Here is a 21301-nt window from a genome sequence, read left to right as displayed (position 1 = left end):
AACAATACAAAACGGTGTGCGTGAAAGAGATGAAGAGGAGGGGGATTGCTTCTCGGGGGAAGAAGAGGACTGCAGTGGAAAAAGGTATGAGAGGAAAAGATGAGGGAGGGGAACAGCAAGAAGTTACTGGAGAGGAGGCTGGGACTCGTGGAGGTTCAGACGAAAGCAGGTGCGAGAATAATGGATATATATGAGGGGTGCTTGCTGCTGCAGGATTGGCTAGCTGTACACAAATTTAGTGTGAAGCAATGCTGTGATGTTGCTGCTGCACTACTACTGATGCTAATACTAATATTCATAATGGGCGTAGAAATGGGTGATTCACATGCCATTAATATCCTGGGTAGCAGCATTTTTCATATCCTTATGTACTTTAATTTCAATTATAGGAACCAACGTACGGAGAATAAGTTCACAGAATTTATTCTGACAATAATATTAGAACTTAGTAAAGGATACTTACACCTTATTGACAAGTTGCTGGCACATTTTGAGGGTTGGTTGTAAATATCATGCCACATAGGTAACATGAAATCATGTTGCAATGGCAGACGACCAGATTTTGATATTGACTGATGTAAACTGCTATTTTAACACATCAAATAGGTCATGACAGAGATTCAAGGCAATTCCCTGTGTTTTTTCACTGATCTTAACTTTCTTTTTTAAGTCTGGCCTTGAAAAATCACAATGTTGTCTCACTGTGTCAGTCATTATATCGAGAACTCTCAAGGCTGTATATAAAATATAAAAATTAACACTTATCTTTCATCTGAAGACATAAAATAAATGACTAAGGACTAATTGCAGATCTTTGCTAATTGGTAGGGTGGATAAAATAGTATTTTTTGGGTGTATAGGTACATTTTACAGTTTATAATAACCATGACTAAGGCATGATGAGGGTCTCATTACGACTGGGTGCATAATAAGAGGTTATTCCAGGGAGTACCAGAAGGATTTTAGTTACTGTCGATATCCTCTTCATTTTGAGATGGTACACTGTGATAAGGAAAACATTTTATTTTGTAATTTTGGAAGGGGGGCGGGCATCATTTGCTTTGGGCTATACCACTTGACCTGAGAAATTTACACATTCACAAGTTCATCAATGTCATTTCAAGGTGTAAGCCACCTACAACATTGCTGACACTTTCAGTGAGAAAATTGTGTCTTAAGAACAGGCATGTCACTTAAAATATCTGTATTTGTTCTGATGCTAACTCTCCTAGCAGCTTATTATAGTTCGATTAAAATAACTGTGATTGATGTATGAGTGTGTCGAGTGGCAAGAACCAGGGTGTAAGTGGTAAGGGCCAGCTACTGGCCAATTGCAGTTCTTTCTCCATCACCACATGCTCGCTTTGTTGCCTGTTTAATAGGTACTGGCAGAGGCTGCGCAGTGGCAACACTGTCCCCTGCCACTACAATCTGTCAATCACAAAGTTATTTATTCAAACATTACATAATTTGCTGTGTGAACAGTAGACCAGACTGGATTCGCCACTACTTTTTAATTGAAGGACAGGTTGAAACTAGAGAAAAAGTCATAACAAGGTGATGGGTGTAATAATTTGTTAGAATGTGTAAATTCTCAGTCTCAACATGCCTATAAATGTCTTGTTACTATCAGACAAACAGCTGCAATGCATTTGTTCTAACTGTATCTCTCTTAAATTTAGTAGCTCATTCTAAGACAATCCACATAATATCATTTTATCTGCGCTACTTGCTAAAACACAATGCAACCTGACATGTGGGGTAGCGAGAAAATCAAGAGAATGAAAGCAGGAGGTTTGAACACCAAGTAGGTGATGAATCGAGTTTTCTCTTAACTCTGTAAATGCTCACAAATGGGTACGGGCAAGGCATTTGTGTCATGAGTGCATAAAAGTGCAAAGACAACTAGAGCTTGAATTAATTTCTTCAGAATGTTACTGTGTCACCAAGCTACAGGGACTTGGAATTTTGTCTTGACAGAACACCAAGACAAATGCAGGCAGAACGTAGGCTTCAGTAGCAACATCTACATCTACATGCTTACTCTGCAGTTCACACTTAAGTGCCTGGCAGGGGGTTCATCAAACCATTTTCATACTACTTCTCTACCATTCCACTCTCGAATGGTGCATGGAAAAAAGGAACACCTAAGTCTTTCCGTTCAGGCTTTGATTTCTATTTTATTATGATGATCATTTATCCCTACATAGGGGGATGTCAACAAAATATTTTCACATTCGGAAGAGAAAGTTGGTGATTGAAATTTCGTAAATAGATCTCGCTGCAAAGCAAACCACCTTTGTATCAGTGACTGCCACCCCAACTCGCGTATCATATCAGTGACTCTCTCACCCCTATTGCGCAGTAACAAGAAATGAGCTGCCCTTCTTTGCACTTTTTCGATGCCTTCCGTCAATCCTACCTGGTAAGGATCCTATACCACGCAGCAATACTCCAGCAGAGGATGGACAAGTGTAATGTTGTAATGTAGGCTATCTCTTTACTGAGTTTGTCATGTCTTCTAAGTGTTCTGTCAACAAAGCACAGTCTTTGTTTTGCCTTCCCCACAATATTATCTATGTGGTTTTTCTAATTTGAGTTGCTCGTGATTGTAATTCCTAGGTATTTATTCGAATTGACAGCCCGTAGATTTGTGCGATTTGCAATATACCCAAAACTTATCAGATTTCTTTTAGTACTCATGTGGATGACCTCGCACCTGTCTTTGTTTAGTGCTAATTGCCACTTTTTGCACCGTACAGAAATTCTCTCTAGATCATTTTGTAATTGGAATTGATCATCTGATGATTTTGCTAGATGGTAAATTACAGCATCATCTGCAAACAGATTCAGGGGGCTGCTCAGATTATCACCTAGATCGTTTACATAAATCGGGGACAGCAGAGGGCCTATGACACTACCTTGTGGAATGCCAGATATCACTTCTGTTCTGCTTGATAATTTACTGTCTATCACTACGCACTGTGACCTCTCTGAGAGGAAATCACGAATCCAGTCACACGACTGAGACAATACTCCATATGCACGCAATTTGATTAATAGTTGCTTGTGAGGAACGGTATCAAAAGCCTTCTGGAAATCTAAGAATATGGAATCGATCTGAGATTCCTTGTCGACAGCACTCATTACTTCATGGGAATAAAGAGCTAGCTGTGTTGCACAAGAATGATATTTTCTGAATCTGTGTTGGTTATGTATCAATAACAATACGAGAGAAGGAAAGTTGCTACTCACCATATAGCGGAGATGCTGAGTCGCAACAGGCACAATAAAAAGATTCACACAATCATAGCTTTTGGCCATTAAGGCCTTTGTCAGCAGTAGACACTCATACACACACGCGCACACACACTCACGCAAGCGCAACTTGCACATGCGTCTGCAGTCTCGGAGAGCTGAAACTACACTGTGAGCCACAGCACCAATGCATGATGGGAGTGGCGACTGGGTGGGGGTAAGGAGGAGGATGGGGTGGGGAGGGGGAGGGATGGTGTGGTGGGAGTGGCGGACAATGAAGTGTTGTAGTTCAGACAGAGGGTAGGAGAGAAGATGCGGAGGGGGTAAGTTGCAGAAAGGAGAGAAATAAAAATAGAAAGAAATTAAAAGACTGGGTGTGGCGGTGTAATGACAGCTGTTTAGTCACTAACGAAGGTTGAGGCCAGGTGGTTATGGGAACGTAGGATGTATTGCAGGGAAAATTCCCACCTGCGCAATTCAGAAAAGCTGGTGTTGGTGGTAAGGATCCATACGGCACAGGATGTGAAGCAGTCATTGAGATGAGGGGGTATCATGTTTGGCAGTGTGTTACATTCCATCCTGGATTTTCCATTGTTTGATTATGTATCAGTAAGTCATTTTCTTCAAGGTGATTCATAATGTTCGAGTACAGTATATGCTCCAAAATCCTACTGCAAATTGAGGTCAATAATATGGGTCTGTAATTCAATGGGTTATTCCTATTTCCTTTCTTGAATATTGGTGTGACCTGTGCTACTTACCAGTCTTAAGGAACAGACCTTTCATCAAGTGCACGGTTGTATATGATTGCTTAGAAAGGTGTCTGCATACTCTGAAAGGAACCTGATTGGTATACCATCTGGACAACACCTAAGATATCTACTTTTATGTCACTCATGCTAACAGCTGTTCTGGCTTAGAATTCTGGAATATTTACTTCATCTTCTTTCGTGAAGGAATTATGGAAAACTGTATTTAGTAACTCCGCTTTAGTGGCACCATCATCTGTACATTTCCATCCCAATAATTTCCATGAAAAATATTTTTTTTTAGTACAATTCATTGCCCAAAGAATACCATAATGAGTAATGATAGCTACAAAAACCATATCATTATTTGATTGTGGAAAAGGCTAGAGTGAGTTTCAGTGGATCATTCCATATTTTTAATATCTTAAAAATAGAAATTTAAAGAGTGTCAGTAAGTAAGGGGGAAAATGGTGTTTTTTTAGTATACTTTCCAGTTAAGGCTACATCCTTTGTCAAAAGAAAAAAAAAAAAGAAAATACACTCCTGGAAATGGAAAAAAGAACACATTGACACCGGTGTGTCAGACCCACCATACTTGCTCCGGGACACTGCGAGAGGGCTGTACAAGCAATGATCACACGCACGGCACAGCGGACACACCAGGAACCGCGGTGTTGGCCGTCGAATGGCGCTAGCTGCGCAGCATTTGTGCACCGCCGCCGTCAGTGTCAGCCAGTTTGCCGTGGCATACGGAGCTCCATCGCAGTCTTTAACACTGGTAGCATGCCGTGACAGCGTGGACGTGAACCGTATGTGCAGTTGACGGACTTTGAGCGAGGGCGTATAGTGGGCATGCGGGAGGCCGGGTGGACGTACCGCCGAATTGCTCAACACGTGGGGCGTGAGGTCTCCACAGTACATCGATGTTGTCGCCAGTGGTCGGTGGAAGGTGCACGTGCCCGTCGACCTGGGACCGGACCGCAGCGACTCACGGATGCACACCAAGACTGTAGGATCCTACGCAGTGCCGTAGGGGACCGCACCGCCACTTCCCAGCAAATTAGGGACACTGTTGCTCCTGGGGTATCGGCGAGGACCATTCGCAACCGTCTCCATGAAGCTGGGCTACGGTCCCGCACACCATTAGGCCGTCTTCCGCTCACGCTCCAACATCGTGCAGCCCGCCTCCAGTGGTGTCGCAACAGGCGTGAATGGAGGGACGAATGGAGACGTGTCGTCTTCAGCGATGAGAGTCGCTTCTGCCTTGGTGCCAATGATGGTCGTATGCGTGTTTGGCGCCGTGCAGGTGAGCGCCACAATCAGGACTGCATACGACCGAGGCACACAGGGCCAACACCCGGCATCATGGTGTGGGGAGCGATCTCCTACACTGGCAGTACACCACTGGTGATCGTCGAGGGGACACTGAACAGTGCACGGTACATCCAAACCGTCATCGAACCCATCGTTCTACCATTCCTAGACCGGCAAGGGAACTTGCAGTTCCAACAGGACAATGCACGTCCGCATGTATCCCGTGCCACCCAACGTGCTCTAGAAGGTGTAAGTCAACTACCCTGGCCAGCAAGATCTCCGGATCTGTCCCCCATTGAGCATGTTTGGGACTGGATGAAGCGTCGTCTCACGCGGTCTGCATGTCCAGCACGAACGCTGGTCCAACTGAGGCGCCAGGTGGAAATGGCATGGCAAGCCGTTCCACAGGACTACATCCAGCATCTCTACGATCGTCTCCATGGGAGAATAGCAGCCTGCATTGCTGCGAAAGGTGGATATACACTGTACTAGTGCCGACATTGTGCATGCTCTGTTGCCTGTGTCTATGTACCTGTGGTTCTGTCAGTGTGATCATGTGATGTATCTGACCCCAGGAATGTGTCAATAAAGTTTCCCCTTCCTGGGACAATGAATTCACGGTGTTCTTATTTCAATTTCCAGGAGTGTATTTGTACCTTACTGACAGTTCGATTTCTGACTTGTGCAGAAAAGTAGGATCTATTCAAACTAGACAAAAATTATAATTTATATAATAATTATTGTGTCATTAAGCTGTAGAAAGATTGATTACTGGCCTTGGGATGTTTGTGTGATATATGTGTCATTGGCAGTGATGGAGCAGAGTGCCAGACGATAAATGAATTGAAAGTGTTGGTCTGTCTTTTTAGTGGATATGCAGTGCCAAGACATTATGGAGCAGCCTATGTGCTTGGACTTGATCAATCTTGCAACATACATAATTATAGGAGCCCAGGGAATAGTGTGAAAAGGGAGACAGTCAGGAGGCAGAGTGTTTGAGAAAAGTTTAGATATTTGAGGAGTAGGTGGAGCTCATGCTTTAGTTTGGACATGAAATCACAGCCATAAGACAAGTTGATGGAGATGCCTGTCAACAAGTGCACCATCTCTGTCAGCTACCAAGCAGGCTGAAGCAATGGTTAGCACACAGGACTTGCATTTGGGAGGGTGATGTTTCAAATCCCCGTCCAGCCATCCAGTTTTAGGTTTTCTGTGATTTCCCTAAATCATTCCAGGCAAATACTGTGATGGGTCTCATCTCTAATGACCACGCTGTTGACGAGATGCTGAACTGTAATCTTCTTTACAACCTTTTCCATCAGCTAATCATTGTGGTTCATAATGACAGTAGTGAAGTCTTTGTCTGTGGGGATGATGATCTGGTCAAGATATTTTTGAGGTGCTGGAGGAATGTTCTTTCTTTTGAAGTTGTTTTCTTGGTCTTAATGTAGAGAGGTGTAGCAGAGGGTGGTGCAGAAGGAGGTTTGTAATTTCTGGAAGGTAATCGAAGCAAGCTTACGTGGTAGTGGGAAACGATCACAGTTAGAAAGAGCTACAGACTTGGTGAAGCAATTATTAGGTTGGTGCATAAGCTCGTAGCATTTTTGTTTTGCATGTTGCTATGGCTTTATTTATCGACTGCCATTTTTTATTTGTAATTCACTGTTGCTATCTGAGTTTACTTATTGTCATTTTGTCATTTGGATGTAGTGAGTGGTGCTGTGGACATTAGAAAATGGATTGCCAAGTGGAGAAATCTTAACATTTCTGAGATATTGACAGCAGCTGAGGCAGCCAGAAACCTTTGTGCCATGCATGGGGATAATGCCATTGGACAGAGCATGTCAATAAAATGGTTTTCTCATAGTAAGGAGGGGCGTTTTGAAGTTAGAGACTCTCCACAGCCAGGAAGACCTTCAGGGTTTGATGAAGATCATTTAAACACATCAATCCACAATGATACATATCGGATTAGATTAGATTAGGTTAAGTTTTCGTTCCATAGACCCAAAAAATGAGATGATTCTCGTGGGTGTGGAACATGTCAGAAAATATAACATAAAATATTTGATTATAATACTTACTACTCTGATCATTTGTCAGGAGATTGTCGAAATATATGAATACAATGCGGTAAAATTGAACAGCTAATATTTATAGAATTAACATTCTGTCAGAATGAAACACTGTTATACACTATTAATAATTTCATCATGCAGAAAATTCCTAATCTTGACTGTTGTGACCAAGCGTTGTCAGAACTGAAATCTAACAGATATTGTTACTTAAGCTGGCTTAACAGTCTCTGTTAAAATATTCATCTACGGAGTAGAAGGAGTTGCCTATCAAGAAGTCTTTCAAACTCTGTTTAAACAGTGTTTTATCTGAAACCAAGTTTTTAATGGCTGTTGGCAATTTATTGAAAATGTGTGTTTCTGAATATTGGACCCCTTTTTGGACCAAGGTAAGTGATTTTAGGTCTTTATGTAGATTGTTTTTGTTCCTAATATTGATACTACATATTGAGCTATTGGTTGGAAATGGGGATGTATTACTTGCAACAAAATTCATTAAGGAATAAATATACTGAGAAGCAGTGGTTAGAATACAAAGTTCCTTGAACAGGTTTCTACATGATGTTCTTGAATGCACACCACAAATAATTCTTATCACATGCTTTTCCACGCTAAAAACTTTTGCTCAGTTTGATGAGATGCCCCAGAATATGATCCCATATGACATAATAGAATGAAAGTAAGCAAAGTATGCAAGATTTTTTAAATTTATATCTCCTACACCTGACATCATTCTCACTGCAAATACAGACTTGTTTGGGCACTTCAGCAATTCTGTGGTATGCCCTTCCCAACTGAATTTACGTCGAGTTGTAATCCCAGAAATTTAACACTGTCAACCTCTTTGATCTGCATGTCTTCATATGTTGTACACATGCTGGAAGCAAATCTCTTACAGGTTCTGAACTACATGTAGTGGGTCTTCTCAAAGTTTAATAACAGTGAATTAGCTTTAAACCACTTATTAATTCAGTGAAAATTTCATTAGCAGCTATTTCTAAATCTGTACTTGATTTGCCACTCATTGCTATATTTGTATCCTCTGCAAGCAAAACAAACTTGGCATCTGGCAATGTAACAGATGAGAGGTCATTAATGTACACAAGAAAAAGCAGTGGACCGAAGATGGAACCTTGAGAAACACCACATGTAATTAATTCCCAGTCAATGGAGACTGACTGCTTACTGCACAGGTATTTTGCAACAACACCCTGTGTTTCCTGTTAGATTGATAAGACTCAAACCATTTCGCAGCACTGCCGGTGACACCATAATATTCTAATTTACTTAAGAGAATGCTGTGGTTCACACAGTCCTAGGCTTTTGACAGGTCACAGAAAATGCCAGAAGCCTCTAATTTATTATCTAATGAATTAAGTACATTCTTGCTGTAAGTGTTAATAGCTTTCTCTATATCAGAACCCTTAATAAATCCAAACTGTGACTTGGACAATATATTATTTGCAGTCGGATGTGTAAGGAGACACTTGAACACAACCTTTTCAAATATTTTTGAGAAAGTTGGCAGAAGTGAAATTGGTCATAGTTTGATGGTATCTCTTTATCCCCCTTCTTGTAAAGATGCTCAACTTCAGCATATTTTAGCCACTCTGTAAATGTTCCGCTGGTAAGACACTGATTACACAAATAACTACTGCGTAGTCAAGAATAGGTACACGTGATGAACTTTTATCATTCCACCATTGTGCAACATTTGCACACAATGGGAAGGGTTCAAAAATCAGATTTATGGGTGCGATATGCACTAAGCCAAAATTACAAAAATCAGTGGGTGGCTGTATGTACATCTGTGTTTGCACATCATTAGTTGGCTCATGAACAAGATTGACCATTCCTATCGTGTTCATTACTGGTGACAATAAATGATGTCTTTACACCAACCTAAGGAAAAAAATAACTGATTGAACCCAAACAAAGCAGCAACTCCCCATACAAAGACCTGTGTTGCATCCACAAAAGATAATGTCAAATATATGATGGAACAATGGCAGTATGATGTACTATGAGTTGCTTCCCCAAGGTGTAATCATCACTGTTGACATTTATTGTTAACAACAGAGATGTCTTGCATGTGCAGTCCAAGAACAACTACCAGGAGAACTGCGTGAAATGATGCTGTACCACGATAACGCCCATATCCACCTTATTCACCTGATCTTACGCACTCAGATTTTCACCTTTTCTGTTTTCTGTTGAATAGCCTTCAAGGAACCCCCTTTCCAAGTGAAAGTATGCTTCGAACATGGCTTGACGAGTTCTTCACTTCAGAACCACATGATTTCTACAGTTGAGGAATTGAAACATTGCCCCAGCATTGGCAGACTGTTGTAAGTGGTGAAGGAAAATATGGGTATCTAGTGTTTATTAAAACTCTGGAAAAAATTCTACAGACTTGTGCACCAGCCCAACACATTTCTGGCTGTGGGCTGATACGTACCACTTGGTGAGGTTGCATGGAAATATTTCCAATGCATAAATAGGTGGTTATTAAGCCTCGCATGACTGAATGTGGATTTGATGATGAAGGCATCTCTAGAACTGATATTTTTTGAGGACAGGTTGCTTGTGTCAGATGTCCGTCTGTCCTGGGTTCTGCAGGTCAGTAAGGGAGGCACTAGGAGTGTGGCAGGTCTTGCAAGCCTGCAGTGCAATGTTGGACAGCTGATGGGAGATTTTCTGTGTTATTTTATGCATTCTCAGGTAATACTGTTTTCAGACTCAAGAGATGTGTTTTGGCTTTTCAGGTGCTAAATATCCCAGCAACATTCTTAGGATCTGCTCAGAAACAATCAGGGCAAGTTATATCAGCAATGTTGGCAGGGAAGTATAGAGTTGTTTATTTAACACCTGAATTTTGTTCAGGCGACCTTGGACAGCAAGTTCTGAAGGACCTATCTGAGTCTGGCATGTTGACACTTGTTGCAGTCGATGAAGCTCATTGTATAAGTCACTGGGGACATGACTTCCGTAGCAGTTACAGGTATTAATGTCGCAGATACAGTTATATTCTTATATATATATTAAATGTATAAAGAATTAAAATACCTATTACAGACTGAGAAAATATTAGAGATAACAACAATATTCAAAAGAGCAAATCACAAATTAAAGTTTTATATTGCCACCTGGTTGTTGTTGTTGTTGTTGTTGTGGTGGTGGTGGTGGTGGTGGTGGTGGTGGTGGTGGTGGTCGTGGTCGTTGTATCTGTATGTATTTGTGTAATGAGCACACTACAGGGCAAGGCATCAAAGGCCACCTCAGATATATCCAGAATGAGTAAATACATCGAGGTGCAGATTTTGCTGAGTAAGGGTGGACAATTTGATGAAATTTCACTGAAGCAAGTAATTTTTAACATTTATAGCTACTCATTTATGTCACTAACTTTTTTGTGGAAATGTAAAGAGTTGGACTAAATGATTCATTGGGTTTGAAAGCATTGTTTATGTGGTGTCACCGCCAGACACCACACTTGCTAGGTGGTAGCTTAAATCGGCCGCGGTCCATGTAGTACATGTCGGACCCGCGTGTCGCCACTGTGATCGCAGACCTAGCGCCACCACCAAGGCAGGTCTCGTGATACGAGAGTGGACTCGCCCCAGTTGTACGAGAACCTAGCTACCGCCCAGTTGTACGAGAACCTAGCTACCGCCCAGTTGGACGAGAACCTAGCTACAGCCCAGTTGTATGAGAACCTAGCTACCGACCAGATGTACGAAGCCTTTCGCTCTCATTAGCTGAGAGACAGAATAGCCTTCAGCTAAGTTAATAGCGACCACCTAGCAAGGCGCCAGTTGTATCAGTGCCTATAGCTTACGAGTATTCAAGAGAGATGTATTCCAAAGAACAATTAAAAGATAAGTAATAAGCATCTACATACTTTTCTTCTTATTCATTTATAAGTTCTCATGTTCCAGACTTCACGCCCGTCTGCTTTAGCCGTGCGTGCCCTATCGGCTACAGCGTTAGTCTAGAGTTCATTTTCAGCCATCTCGGCTTCGCGGTGTCGGCCCGGCTACCGACACAACAGTTTATTAACAAATATATGACATAGAGAGATGGATGATGCATGAAAGGATACACACACAGCAAGTTTCTGGTACATTCTACAAATGGTCAACAAGTTTGGCCTTGATCACCAGGCACACATCCAAATGGTAATCCAGTTCAATCCATAATCGCACTTGCACTTTTCCGTCAGTGTCCATCATAGTAGCAATGATGGGTTCCTGCAGAGCTTCCAGCATTGTTAGCATATAAACTTTGTCCTTAACATGTCTCCAAAGGAAGAAATCAAATTGTGTGAGATCTGGTGACCTAGGCGTCCTTGACAACAGAGGAACATCACTCATACCAGCATGCCCTATCCAGTGATGTGGTAGTTCTCTTTAGCGGACTGTTGTTGAAAAAGGAGCAGACAGTTGTGCTCCATTGAACTCAATCGAGCTCCTCTTATTGAAAGGTGGAAGTCAGTTGTGCTCCATTGAACTCAATCGAGCTCCTCTTATTGAAAGGTGGAAGTCAGTTTTGGCACCAACCCCAACTGCAACATATCCAGGTGCCAGAGCCTGTCACCATCTGCTTGATGAAGAAAAAGACCTCTGTTTTGGATATGGCTTGGGAGGCATATTTTTGGCAAACTTGTTTCCAGTTCCACATGGACATGGAGCATTTCGGTACCCCACACTCTCATATTGTTCCACTTCACCTTTCTTGACAGATGGGAAGTCTGCTGACTATCAGTGTCCCTGCAAATTCATCATCTCCCGTAGATTGCTACATTTGGGTACAAAACACCAGTGGGTGTTATAACAATTGCAAACAGCAGAGTTTGAAATGCAAACACCGCCACAAAACATCCCAAAATGTTTTCTGCAGAATGCCCAGTTCACAGCTTGCAAATATTTTTCACGTCCTCCACAGTTTTCTCTGAGACACATGATCACGCCATGCTTTTCCCTTTACATAGACAACCAATATCGCGAAATTGGCAAAACCAGTGCAAAATGCTTGGGTAACCAGGTGCAGCTTTCCCTTATTTATGTATGAATGCATGATAAATGCTCATAACTGATGAATACTTCACGTATTCCAACACACAAAAACTCTTCTCATGCGTCATCGCCATCCTGTAGATTGCCATAACAGGCCTGCCATCTAGCATGCACTCGAGCCATGGAGATTTTTTTAAGTTGTGGAGTATATCCATCTTTTCATTTATCCCTCATCTTTCTATGTCATATACTTTTCAGTAAACAATCATGAATCGTTTAGGATAACTCTGTATGTTACTTTTTAGTACTTTGGAAAAGACGTATAAGAGGACTCCAAAGATGAAACATGAGTGGAACTTTGTCACATGGTAAAAAGAAAACATTGCTGCAAACCACTCTCTAGGTATCAGGAAAAGAGGTCCCACAAACATATTGTGTACCGACAACATGCCACTCAGGTACTGATTGTGTGTTCATTTGTGCGCTGGAAATGCAGCAGTTTATGCTTTGCTGTTGTAGCAATCAGACAACTTGCTTCTGAATCTATTCAGACTTTCAGAATGTAAATGACAGTCAAAAAAGTGAATATTGTTTTCATTTATGGTGAATGTTGCGAGCTTGTTAAAGCAGAAGTGTGGCTTGTATGCTGAAAGGTATCCTGATCATGCCAAGCACTCAGCCTGTCATCGCAAACATTATGAAAAAAAATTCCAACAAAGCAGAAGTGTGAAGAATAAAACACACAGTAACAAAGAACATCATCTGATAAGTAAACTGCAACTAACATTTTAGCAGCTGTAACACACAATTCACTTGTCGCTACTAGACAGCTTGAATTTGTGAATTTGATCAGCCAGAGGAGTGTTTTGCAAATATTACATACCAACTATTTCTTCATTTCCACACTTTGCTCAAACAAAAGCTGCATGACAATGCACTTCAAAATTGGGTACAGTTCTCCAAATGGTGTCTACAGAATGATACAGCATTTCTGTACAAGATTTTGTTTAGTGCTGCAGCTTCTGTACGAGGCAGAATTGGCTAAACAGTGACCTTGATCTGTCAACATGTGATGTAAAATTTTCAAGAATAGACTTGTTGGCCATTGCTTTATTCATAGGATTCAAAATATTCACAAATATTGGTACCTAACATCTATTCTGCCACAGTCATTGGACATAAGTCAATCCGTGTGGTTCTACATAATGGGTACCCAGCCCATTCTACACAGATAATTACAGACCTCCTTACCAGAACATTTTGAGATCATTGGATCAGTGTATGGGTTGCATGCTCACCAGACATAATTCTCTCTCTCTCTCTCTCTCTCTCTCTCTCTCTCTCTCTCTCTCTCTGTGTGTGTGTGTGTGTGTGTGTGTGTGTGTGTGTGTGTTCTGATATTTGTCAGATTATTGTGTGACTGTAGTATAAGTGTCATTTGCAATGTGACTAACAGGAAAAGTCTGTTTGCATTAAGAATGCTTGATAGGCTGTGATCCCTAGCAGAGTGTAAACTTCTTATTTAATAATACCACTTTTTCCTGTGCAGGGTTTCAACATATTTCATAGTCCAGTTTTATACTTTTTGTCTAGTAGCTACTGTTATTTTAAAAATTGTGCTAATGATTACAGTGTATTGTACTGTAAAATTTAAGTTGAACTGTATTTTCATTCACAAATCTGTCAGTTCATTTTTCAGTTTCTACATTATGACAAGTTAAAACTGTATGAGAGACTATAGTCCAGACCAAATCTCAGTCTGTAAGACAAGCACAATAATCTTGTTGGAAGCTCATAGCCCTCAAGTGGCATTTATCGGGATAGTACAGCACACAGTTTCCACTCAACAAAAATGTAATTATTGCACTAAAGCGAAAGAGAATTCATATCGTTTCCCTTTTTTTCCATAGATGCTTAGGAAAAATCCGGGAGCTGTTATCAAAGGTTCCATTTCTTGCAGTAACAGCGACTGCAACTCCAACAGTATTTGATGACATCTGTAGATCACTGAAACTCAGGTAAGTTGTTTCTCACTTTACATTGTTGTTACAGTACATAGTTTGTGTTTACATGTGTCAAGGAAGAAATTATTATTGTACTCTTTGACTGCTAGGTAACTGTATTTCAGCATTTTAGTTCTTCAAATCTTGTTCAGAATAGGAAAAAAAATTGTTTACCTGCACCAAACAAGGATCCTCTCAAATTTTACAGTGTCATAATATATCTAATCAGCATCTTTCTACAATCCTGTTCCATAGTGTTTGTTTCCTTGAAAATACCTGAGGTGGAAACCATCTATTGTGCTAACCCCCCCCCCCCCCCCCCCCCCCCCTCTCCCCCGAGCTACGACCTAAGCACCGTTTATTCCATGATTCCATGAGTGTCTGAGTATGTCAAGAACCTCATTTGTTGTTCTCATTCTTCAATTTTCAGCATCCTTTTGTGACACCCCCTCTCAGACCCTTCAGTTCTATTATTTTTCAATTTTTCCACAGTTTGCAATTCACTTCAATACACATATACTGCTTAGTTAAGCACTGCTGGACAGGGAGTGACCTGAACTGTCTGTAATGATAAGTTTACAAACTGCCTTGCTGTTATACATTTTTACATAAAGGAGGAACCACTGCAACAAAGTCCGGATTATTTCTTCTATGGTGATTTCTACTCCATCTTCTCCACCATACATGAGCAGAACTAATCTCTCCCATTAACTGAAGTTTAATGTCTTCAGTTTCATCACTTAGCAGCACACACTCTTGGGAGGAACTAGAAGAGAGCCAAAAAGTACGTGGTAGGAACAGTTAATTCAAAATGCAGACATTGATTGATTGATTGATTGAGTGATTGATTGATTTTAACAGGAAAGTTAAAACAGCTTAGGTCTAACCCACCACTGCCTGCACCGAAACTCGGTTTATTGTGCGGTATCGCTCCCTGTATATCTAGTAAAGCCAACCAGTGCCCTTAAATAGTGCAAGGAGTCCCTCTACCAGTTTTTCGTTAGACACAATTTCTTCAGGCCTAGTTGTCCCGATGATTCTGTATCTTTTACCCTCCAATGTCATGCATTCAAAGATTAGGTGTGATGCAGATTCTTCACCCTCATCACAGATCCTACATTTAGGGTCCTCTTCCATTATACCCATTGTGTGTAGGTATTTTTTGAAGTTCCCATGGCCGGTCATCAGTCCAGTCATGAGTTTGATCTCTTTCCAGTTCAATCCCAGGATTACAGAGCTTCTTTTAAAACATGGCTTGGACATCATTACCTTACCATGTTTTTGTTTATGGGCCTTGGTCCAATATCGTACGTGCTGTTTCCTAAGCCAGTTCCGTAGTTCTAATTTGATCATAGCTTTGATGATTGTCAAGACAGGATCCGGTCCAATAAATGGAGTTGTTGCCCCCATCCTAGCCAATCTATCGGCTTGTTCATTGCCACAGATCCCCAAGTGGCCAGGGACCCACACTAGGTATACCCTGTTGCTTCCCCCTAGCTCCACCAGAGCCCTGTGGCAATCTGCAACAATCTTAGATCTTGTTGCAGGAGCTGCGAATGATTTCAGGGCTGCCTGGCTGTCTGAATAGATATAGATGCTATGATCATTGTAGCACCTACACATATTTTCCTCCCCACATGCCCTGATTGCAGTAATTTCAGCTTTGACTACAGAGGCCAGTTTCCCTAGAGAGATGCTGCTCTCCAGTCTTGGCTGAACCCCATACAACCCTGCCCCAATGCCTTGATCTGTTTTCGACCCATCAGTGAACCAAACAATGTCCCCTGTACGGTGTTGAACTGTTTTCTCTCACTGCTCCCTACTTCCAATTATTATATTGTAAGGCTTGTTGAAGCAGTTAGGAGTTATTATATAGTCAGCGGGCATTTCCCCAGCCATACCTATATTTACCTCACTCGCTATGTTAGTGTGTGATTCTGGATATCCAAATGAGACCCAGTTTTGGCCAGTTTTAAGTCTGTATGCCCCAGCTGCTGCCTCCATCTTAACCCAAAGGTGAAGTGGAGGCATGTCCAGCATGGCTTCCATTCCAGCGGTTGGTGTGCTACTAATTCCGCCAGTTATGGCTAAGCAGGCCAATCTGTGCACCTTTGCAAGCTCTTTAGCAGCAACCCGCTGTTCTACCTTCTTCCACCACACTACAGCCCCATAGGAAATCTTAGGTCTAACCACTGTGATTTATGTCCAGTGCATACCCCTTGGGCTTAGGCCCCAAAACACAGACATTAACAACACATTCTTTGACATTTGTTTCGTTGTAAAATAAAAGATTGTGAGGGGAGATGTCTCTTATGCAAGAAATATTGGCCCTTGAAATTCTGTCCACTTACCACTCAGAAGTCATGTTACTTGACAGTAACACCACTGTCACTGCCCTGCCCTCTTGTCAGTCTTGGTAAGCAAAAAACAGTAGTCAAAAGTAAATATTTTATGGTCAAAAGTGCACTACCCCATTCACTGAATACATTACCATCTCTCTCTCTCTCCCCCCTCTCTCTATATCTCTTTTTCACACACACACACACACACACACACACACACACACACACCTATCTAAAAAAAATGGTGATAAGTATACTATTACTGTTTCTTGTCTTTCTTTCTACATAAATTGGAATGCATGGTTAGAAATTAATAAACTATTATAGCCAATTCAATAAACAATGGATATTTTATTTTTTTCACACTCCAAAGTAATACAATGCTTTTGTCCCCAAGCATAGAATCCTAAAGATGATTACTGGCGACTGTAAATTTATTGCAGATAAAAATTTATTTTCAAATGTGCGTAACTGTTTTGGATTTATTGATTGTGGCATGTGTTATTATTTAGATTTGACATAACATTCATGCTAAACTAATTTCTAGTCATTATGTTAAATGCTGTTTAAGAGCAATGACACATTTTTCTCTTTCCAGGAAGCCACATTGTGTAAAATCTAGCTTTGACAGGCCAAATTTAATGTTTTCAGCTTCACAGAAGTCTGTTAACATAATGGATGACTTTTCTCGCTTCATTGAACGTAAAGGAAAGGAAGTTTCTTTTAATGGCCCAACAATCATTTACTGTCCGACTAAGAAAATGACAGAGAAAGTGGGAGAAACTCTAATTGGTAAGCCACTCATAAATTAAATACGTACATATTTGCTTTCAGGTTCTGTTGAGTGTTGCCTCCTTCACCTCCACACACACATAGAAAACCAGACCCTCATATTGGTTGCCCGAAATGATTTTGTGTTGTTTTATCATGACTTCTAATTCCATTTTTGAATGATAAACTTTTAAACTCGTATTTTTCTCATGTGCATGCCTTCAACTTTGTATGTCTTAATGTGAAACAGGATTAAAACATTCTCAAATTTAACTGATGTTTTTGATAAAGTTTTAAGAGTTCTTAATGAAAAATAAAAACAAGAAATAATGAAACTTCCTGGCAGATTAAAACTGTGTGCCCGACCGAGACTCGAACTCGGGACCTTTGCCTTTCGCGGGCAAGTGCTCTACCAACTGAGCTACCGAAGCACGACTCACGCCCGGTACTCACAGCTTTACTTCTGCCAGTACCTCGTCTCCTACCTTCCAAACTTTACAGAAGCTCTCCTGCGAACCTTGCAGAACTAGCACTCCTGAAAGAAAGGATATTGCGGAGACATGGCTTAGCCACAGCCTGGGGGATGTTTCCAGAATGAGATTTTCACTCTGCAGCGGAGTGTGCGCTGATATGAAACTTCCTGGCAGATTAAAACTGTGTGCCCGACCGAGACTCGCTCGGAACCTGTGCCTTTCGCGGGCAAGTGCTCTACCAACTGAGCTACCGAAGCACGACTCACGGCCGGTACTCACAGCTTTACTTCTGCCAGTACCTCGTCTCCTACCTTCCAAACTTTACAGAAGCTCTCCTGCGAACCTTGCAGAACTAGCACTCCTGAAAGAAAGGATGTGGCGGAGACATGGCTTAGCCACAGCCTGGGGGATGTTTCCAGAATGAGATTTTCACTCTGCAGCGTAGTGTGCGCTGATATGAAACTTCCTGGCAGATTAAAACTGTGTGCCCGACCGAGACTCGAACTCGGGACCTTTGCCTTTCGCGGGCAAGTGCTCTACCAACTGAGCTACCGAAGCACGACTCACGCCCGGTACTCACAGCTTTACTTCTTCCAGTACCTCGTCTCCTACCTTCCAAACTTTACAGAAGCTCTCCTGCGAACCTTGCAGAACTGGCACTCCTGAAAGAAAGGATATTGCGGAGACATGGCTTAGCCACAGCCTGGGGGATGTTTCCAGAATGAGATTTTCACTCTGCAGCGGAGTGTGCGCTGATATGAAACTTCCTGGCAGATTAAAACTGTGTGCCCGACCGAGACTCGAATTCGGAACCTGTGCCTTTCGCGGGCAAGTGCTCTACCAACTGAGCTACCGAAGCACGACTCACGCCCGGTACTCACAGCTTTACTTCTGTCAGTACCTCGTCTCCTACCTTCCAAACTTTACAGAAGCTCTCCTGCGAACCTTGCAGAACTAGCACTCCTGAAAGAAAGGATGTTGCGGAGACATGGCTTAGCCACAGCCTGGGGGATGTTTCCAGAATGAGATTTTCACTCTGCAGCGGAGTGTGCGCTGATATGAAACTTCCTGGCAGATTAAAACTGTGTGCCCAACCGAGACTCGAACTCGGGACCTTCGCCTTTCGCGGACAAGTGCTCTACCAACTGAGCTACCGAAGCACGACTCACGCCCGGTACTCACAGGTTTACTTCTTCCAGTACCTCGTCTCCTACCTTCCAAACTTTACAGAAGCTCTCCTGCGAACCTTGCAGAACTAGCACTCCTGAAAGAAAGGATATTGCGGAGACATGGCTTAGCCACAGCCTGGGGGATGTTTCCAGAATGAGATTTTCACTCTGCAGCGGAGTGTGCGCTGATATGAAACTTCCTGGCAGATTAAAACTGTGTGCCCGACCGAGACTCGAACTCAGAACCTGTGCCTTTCGCGGGCAAGTGCTCTACCAACTGAGCTACCGAAGCACGACTCACGCCCGGTACTCACAGCTTTACTTCTGCCAGTACCTCGTCTCCTACCTTCCAAACTTTACAGAAGCTCTCCTGCGAACCTTGCAGAACTAGCACTCCTGAAAGAAAGGATATTGCGGAGACATGGCTTACCCACAGCCTGGGGGATGTTTCCAGAATGAGATTTTCACTCTGCAGCGGAGTGTGCGCTGATATGAAACTTCCTGGCAGATTAAAACTGTGTGCCCGACCGAGACTCGAACTCGGAACCTGTGCCTTTCGCGGGCAAGTGCTCTACCAACTGAGCTACCGAAGCACGACTCACGGCCGGTACTCACAGCTTTACTTCTGCCAGTACCTCGTCTCCTACCTTCCAAACTTTACAGAAGCTCTCCTGCGAACCTTGCAGAACTAGGACTCCTGAAAGAAAGGATTTGGCGGAGACATGGCTTAGCCACAGCCTGGGGGATGTTTCCAGAATGAGATTTTCACTCTGCAGCGGAGTGTGCGCTGATATGAAACTTCCTGGCAGATTAAAACTGTGTTCCCGACCGAGACTCGAACTCGGGACCTTTGCCTTTCGCGGGCAAGTGCTCTACCAACTGAGCTACCGAAGCACGACTCACGGCCGGTACTCACAGCTTTACTTCTTCCAGTACCTCGTCTCCTACCTTCCAAACTTTACAGAAGCTCTCCTGCGAACCTTGCAGAACTGGCACTCCTGAAAGAAAGGATATTGCGGAGACATGGCTTAGCCACAGCCTGGGGGATGTTTCCAGAATGAGATTTTCACTCTGCAGCGGAGTGTGCGCTGATATGAAACTTACTGGCAGATTAAAACTGTGTGCCCGACCGAGACTCGAACTCGGAACCTGTGCCTTTCGCGGGCAAGTGCTCTACCAACTGAGCTACCGAAGCACGACTCACGGCCGGTACTCACAGCTTTACTTCTGCCAGTACCTCGTCTCCTACCTTCCAAACTTTACAGAAGCTCTCCTGCGAACCTTGCAGAACTAGCACTCCTGAAAGAAAGGGTGTGCGGAGACATGGCTTAGCCACAGCCTGGGGGATGTTTCCAGAATGAGATTTTCACTCTGCAGCGGAGTGTGCGCTGATATGAAACTTCCTGGCAGATTAAAACTGTGTGCCCGACCGAGACTCGAACTCGGGACCTTTGCCTTTCGCGGGCAAGTGCTCTACCAACTGAGCTACCGAAGCACGACTCACACACAGTACTCACAGCTTTACTTCTTCCAGTACCTCGTCTCCTACCTTCCAAACTTTACAGAAGCTCTCCTGCGAACCTTGCAGAACTAGCACTCCTGAAAGAAAGGATATTGCGGAGACATGGCTTACCCACAGCCTGGGGGATGTTTCCAGAATGAGATTTTCACTCTGCAGCGGAGTGTGCGCTGATATGAAACTGCCTGGCAGATTAAAACTGTGTGCCCGACCGAGACTCGAACTCGGAACCTGTGCCTTTCGCGGGCAAGTGCTCTACCAACTGAGCTACCGAAGCACGACTCACGCCCGGTACTCACAGCTTTACTTCTGCCAGTACCTCGTCTCCTACCTTCCAAACTTTACAGAAGCTCTCCTGCGAACCTTGCAGAACTGGCACTCCTGAAAGAAAGGATGTGGCGGAGACATGGCTTAGCCACAGCCTGGGGGATGTTTCCAGAATGAGATTTTCACTCTGCAGCGGAGTGTTCGCTGATATGAAACTTCCTGGCAGATTAAAACTGTGTGCCCGACCGAGACTCGAACTCGGGACCTTTGCCTTTCGCGGGCAAGTGCTCTACCAACTGAGCTACCGAAGCACGACTCACGCCCGGTACTCACAGCTTTACTTCTT

General features: G+C 42.8%; 1 protein-coding gene and 1 non-coding gene across 4 annotated transcripts in view; one reads left to right on the top strand and one right to left on the bottom strand.

The window, feature by feature from the left end:
* LOC124607472 (Werner syndrome ATP-dependent helicase-like) overlaps window positions 1-21301 on the top strand; it is a 227863-nt gene that overhangs the window by 76960 nt on the left and 129602 nt on the right. Inside the window, exons 4-6 of one of the 3 annotated variants that reach the window (XM_047139823.1) lie at window positions 10162-10397; window positions 14322-14429; window positions 17355-17548. In XM_047139823.1, coding sequence (XP_046995779.1) covers window positions 10162-10397; window positions 14322-14429; window positions 17355-17548 — 538 coding nt within the window. The remainder of the gene's footprint in view (window positions 1-10161; window positions 10398-14321; window positions 14430-17354; window positions 17549-21301) is intronic. The other 2 variants (XM_047139824.1, XM_047139825.1) reach the window with 2 other exon arrangements.
* Window positions 19989-20063, bottom strand: Trnas-cga. The gene has a single exon. It is a non-coding gene; the product is annotated as a tRNA-Ser (tRNA).

Source organism: Schistocerca americana, chromosome 3, assembly GCF_021461395.2.
Source record: "Schistocerca americana isolate TAMUIC-IGC-003095 chromosome 3, iqSchAmer2.1, whole genome shotgun sequence".
Taxonomy (NCBI): domain Eukaryota; kingdom Metazoa; phylum Arthropoda; class Insecta; order Orthoptera; family Acrididae; genus Schistocerca; species Schistocerca americana.
The sequence above is the reverse complement of the archived record's forward strand: the minus strand, read 5'-3'. Positions and strand labels throughout refer to the sequence as shown.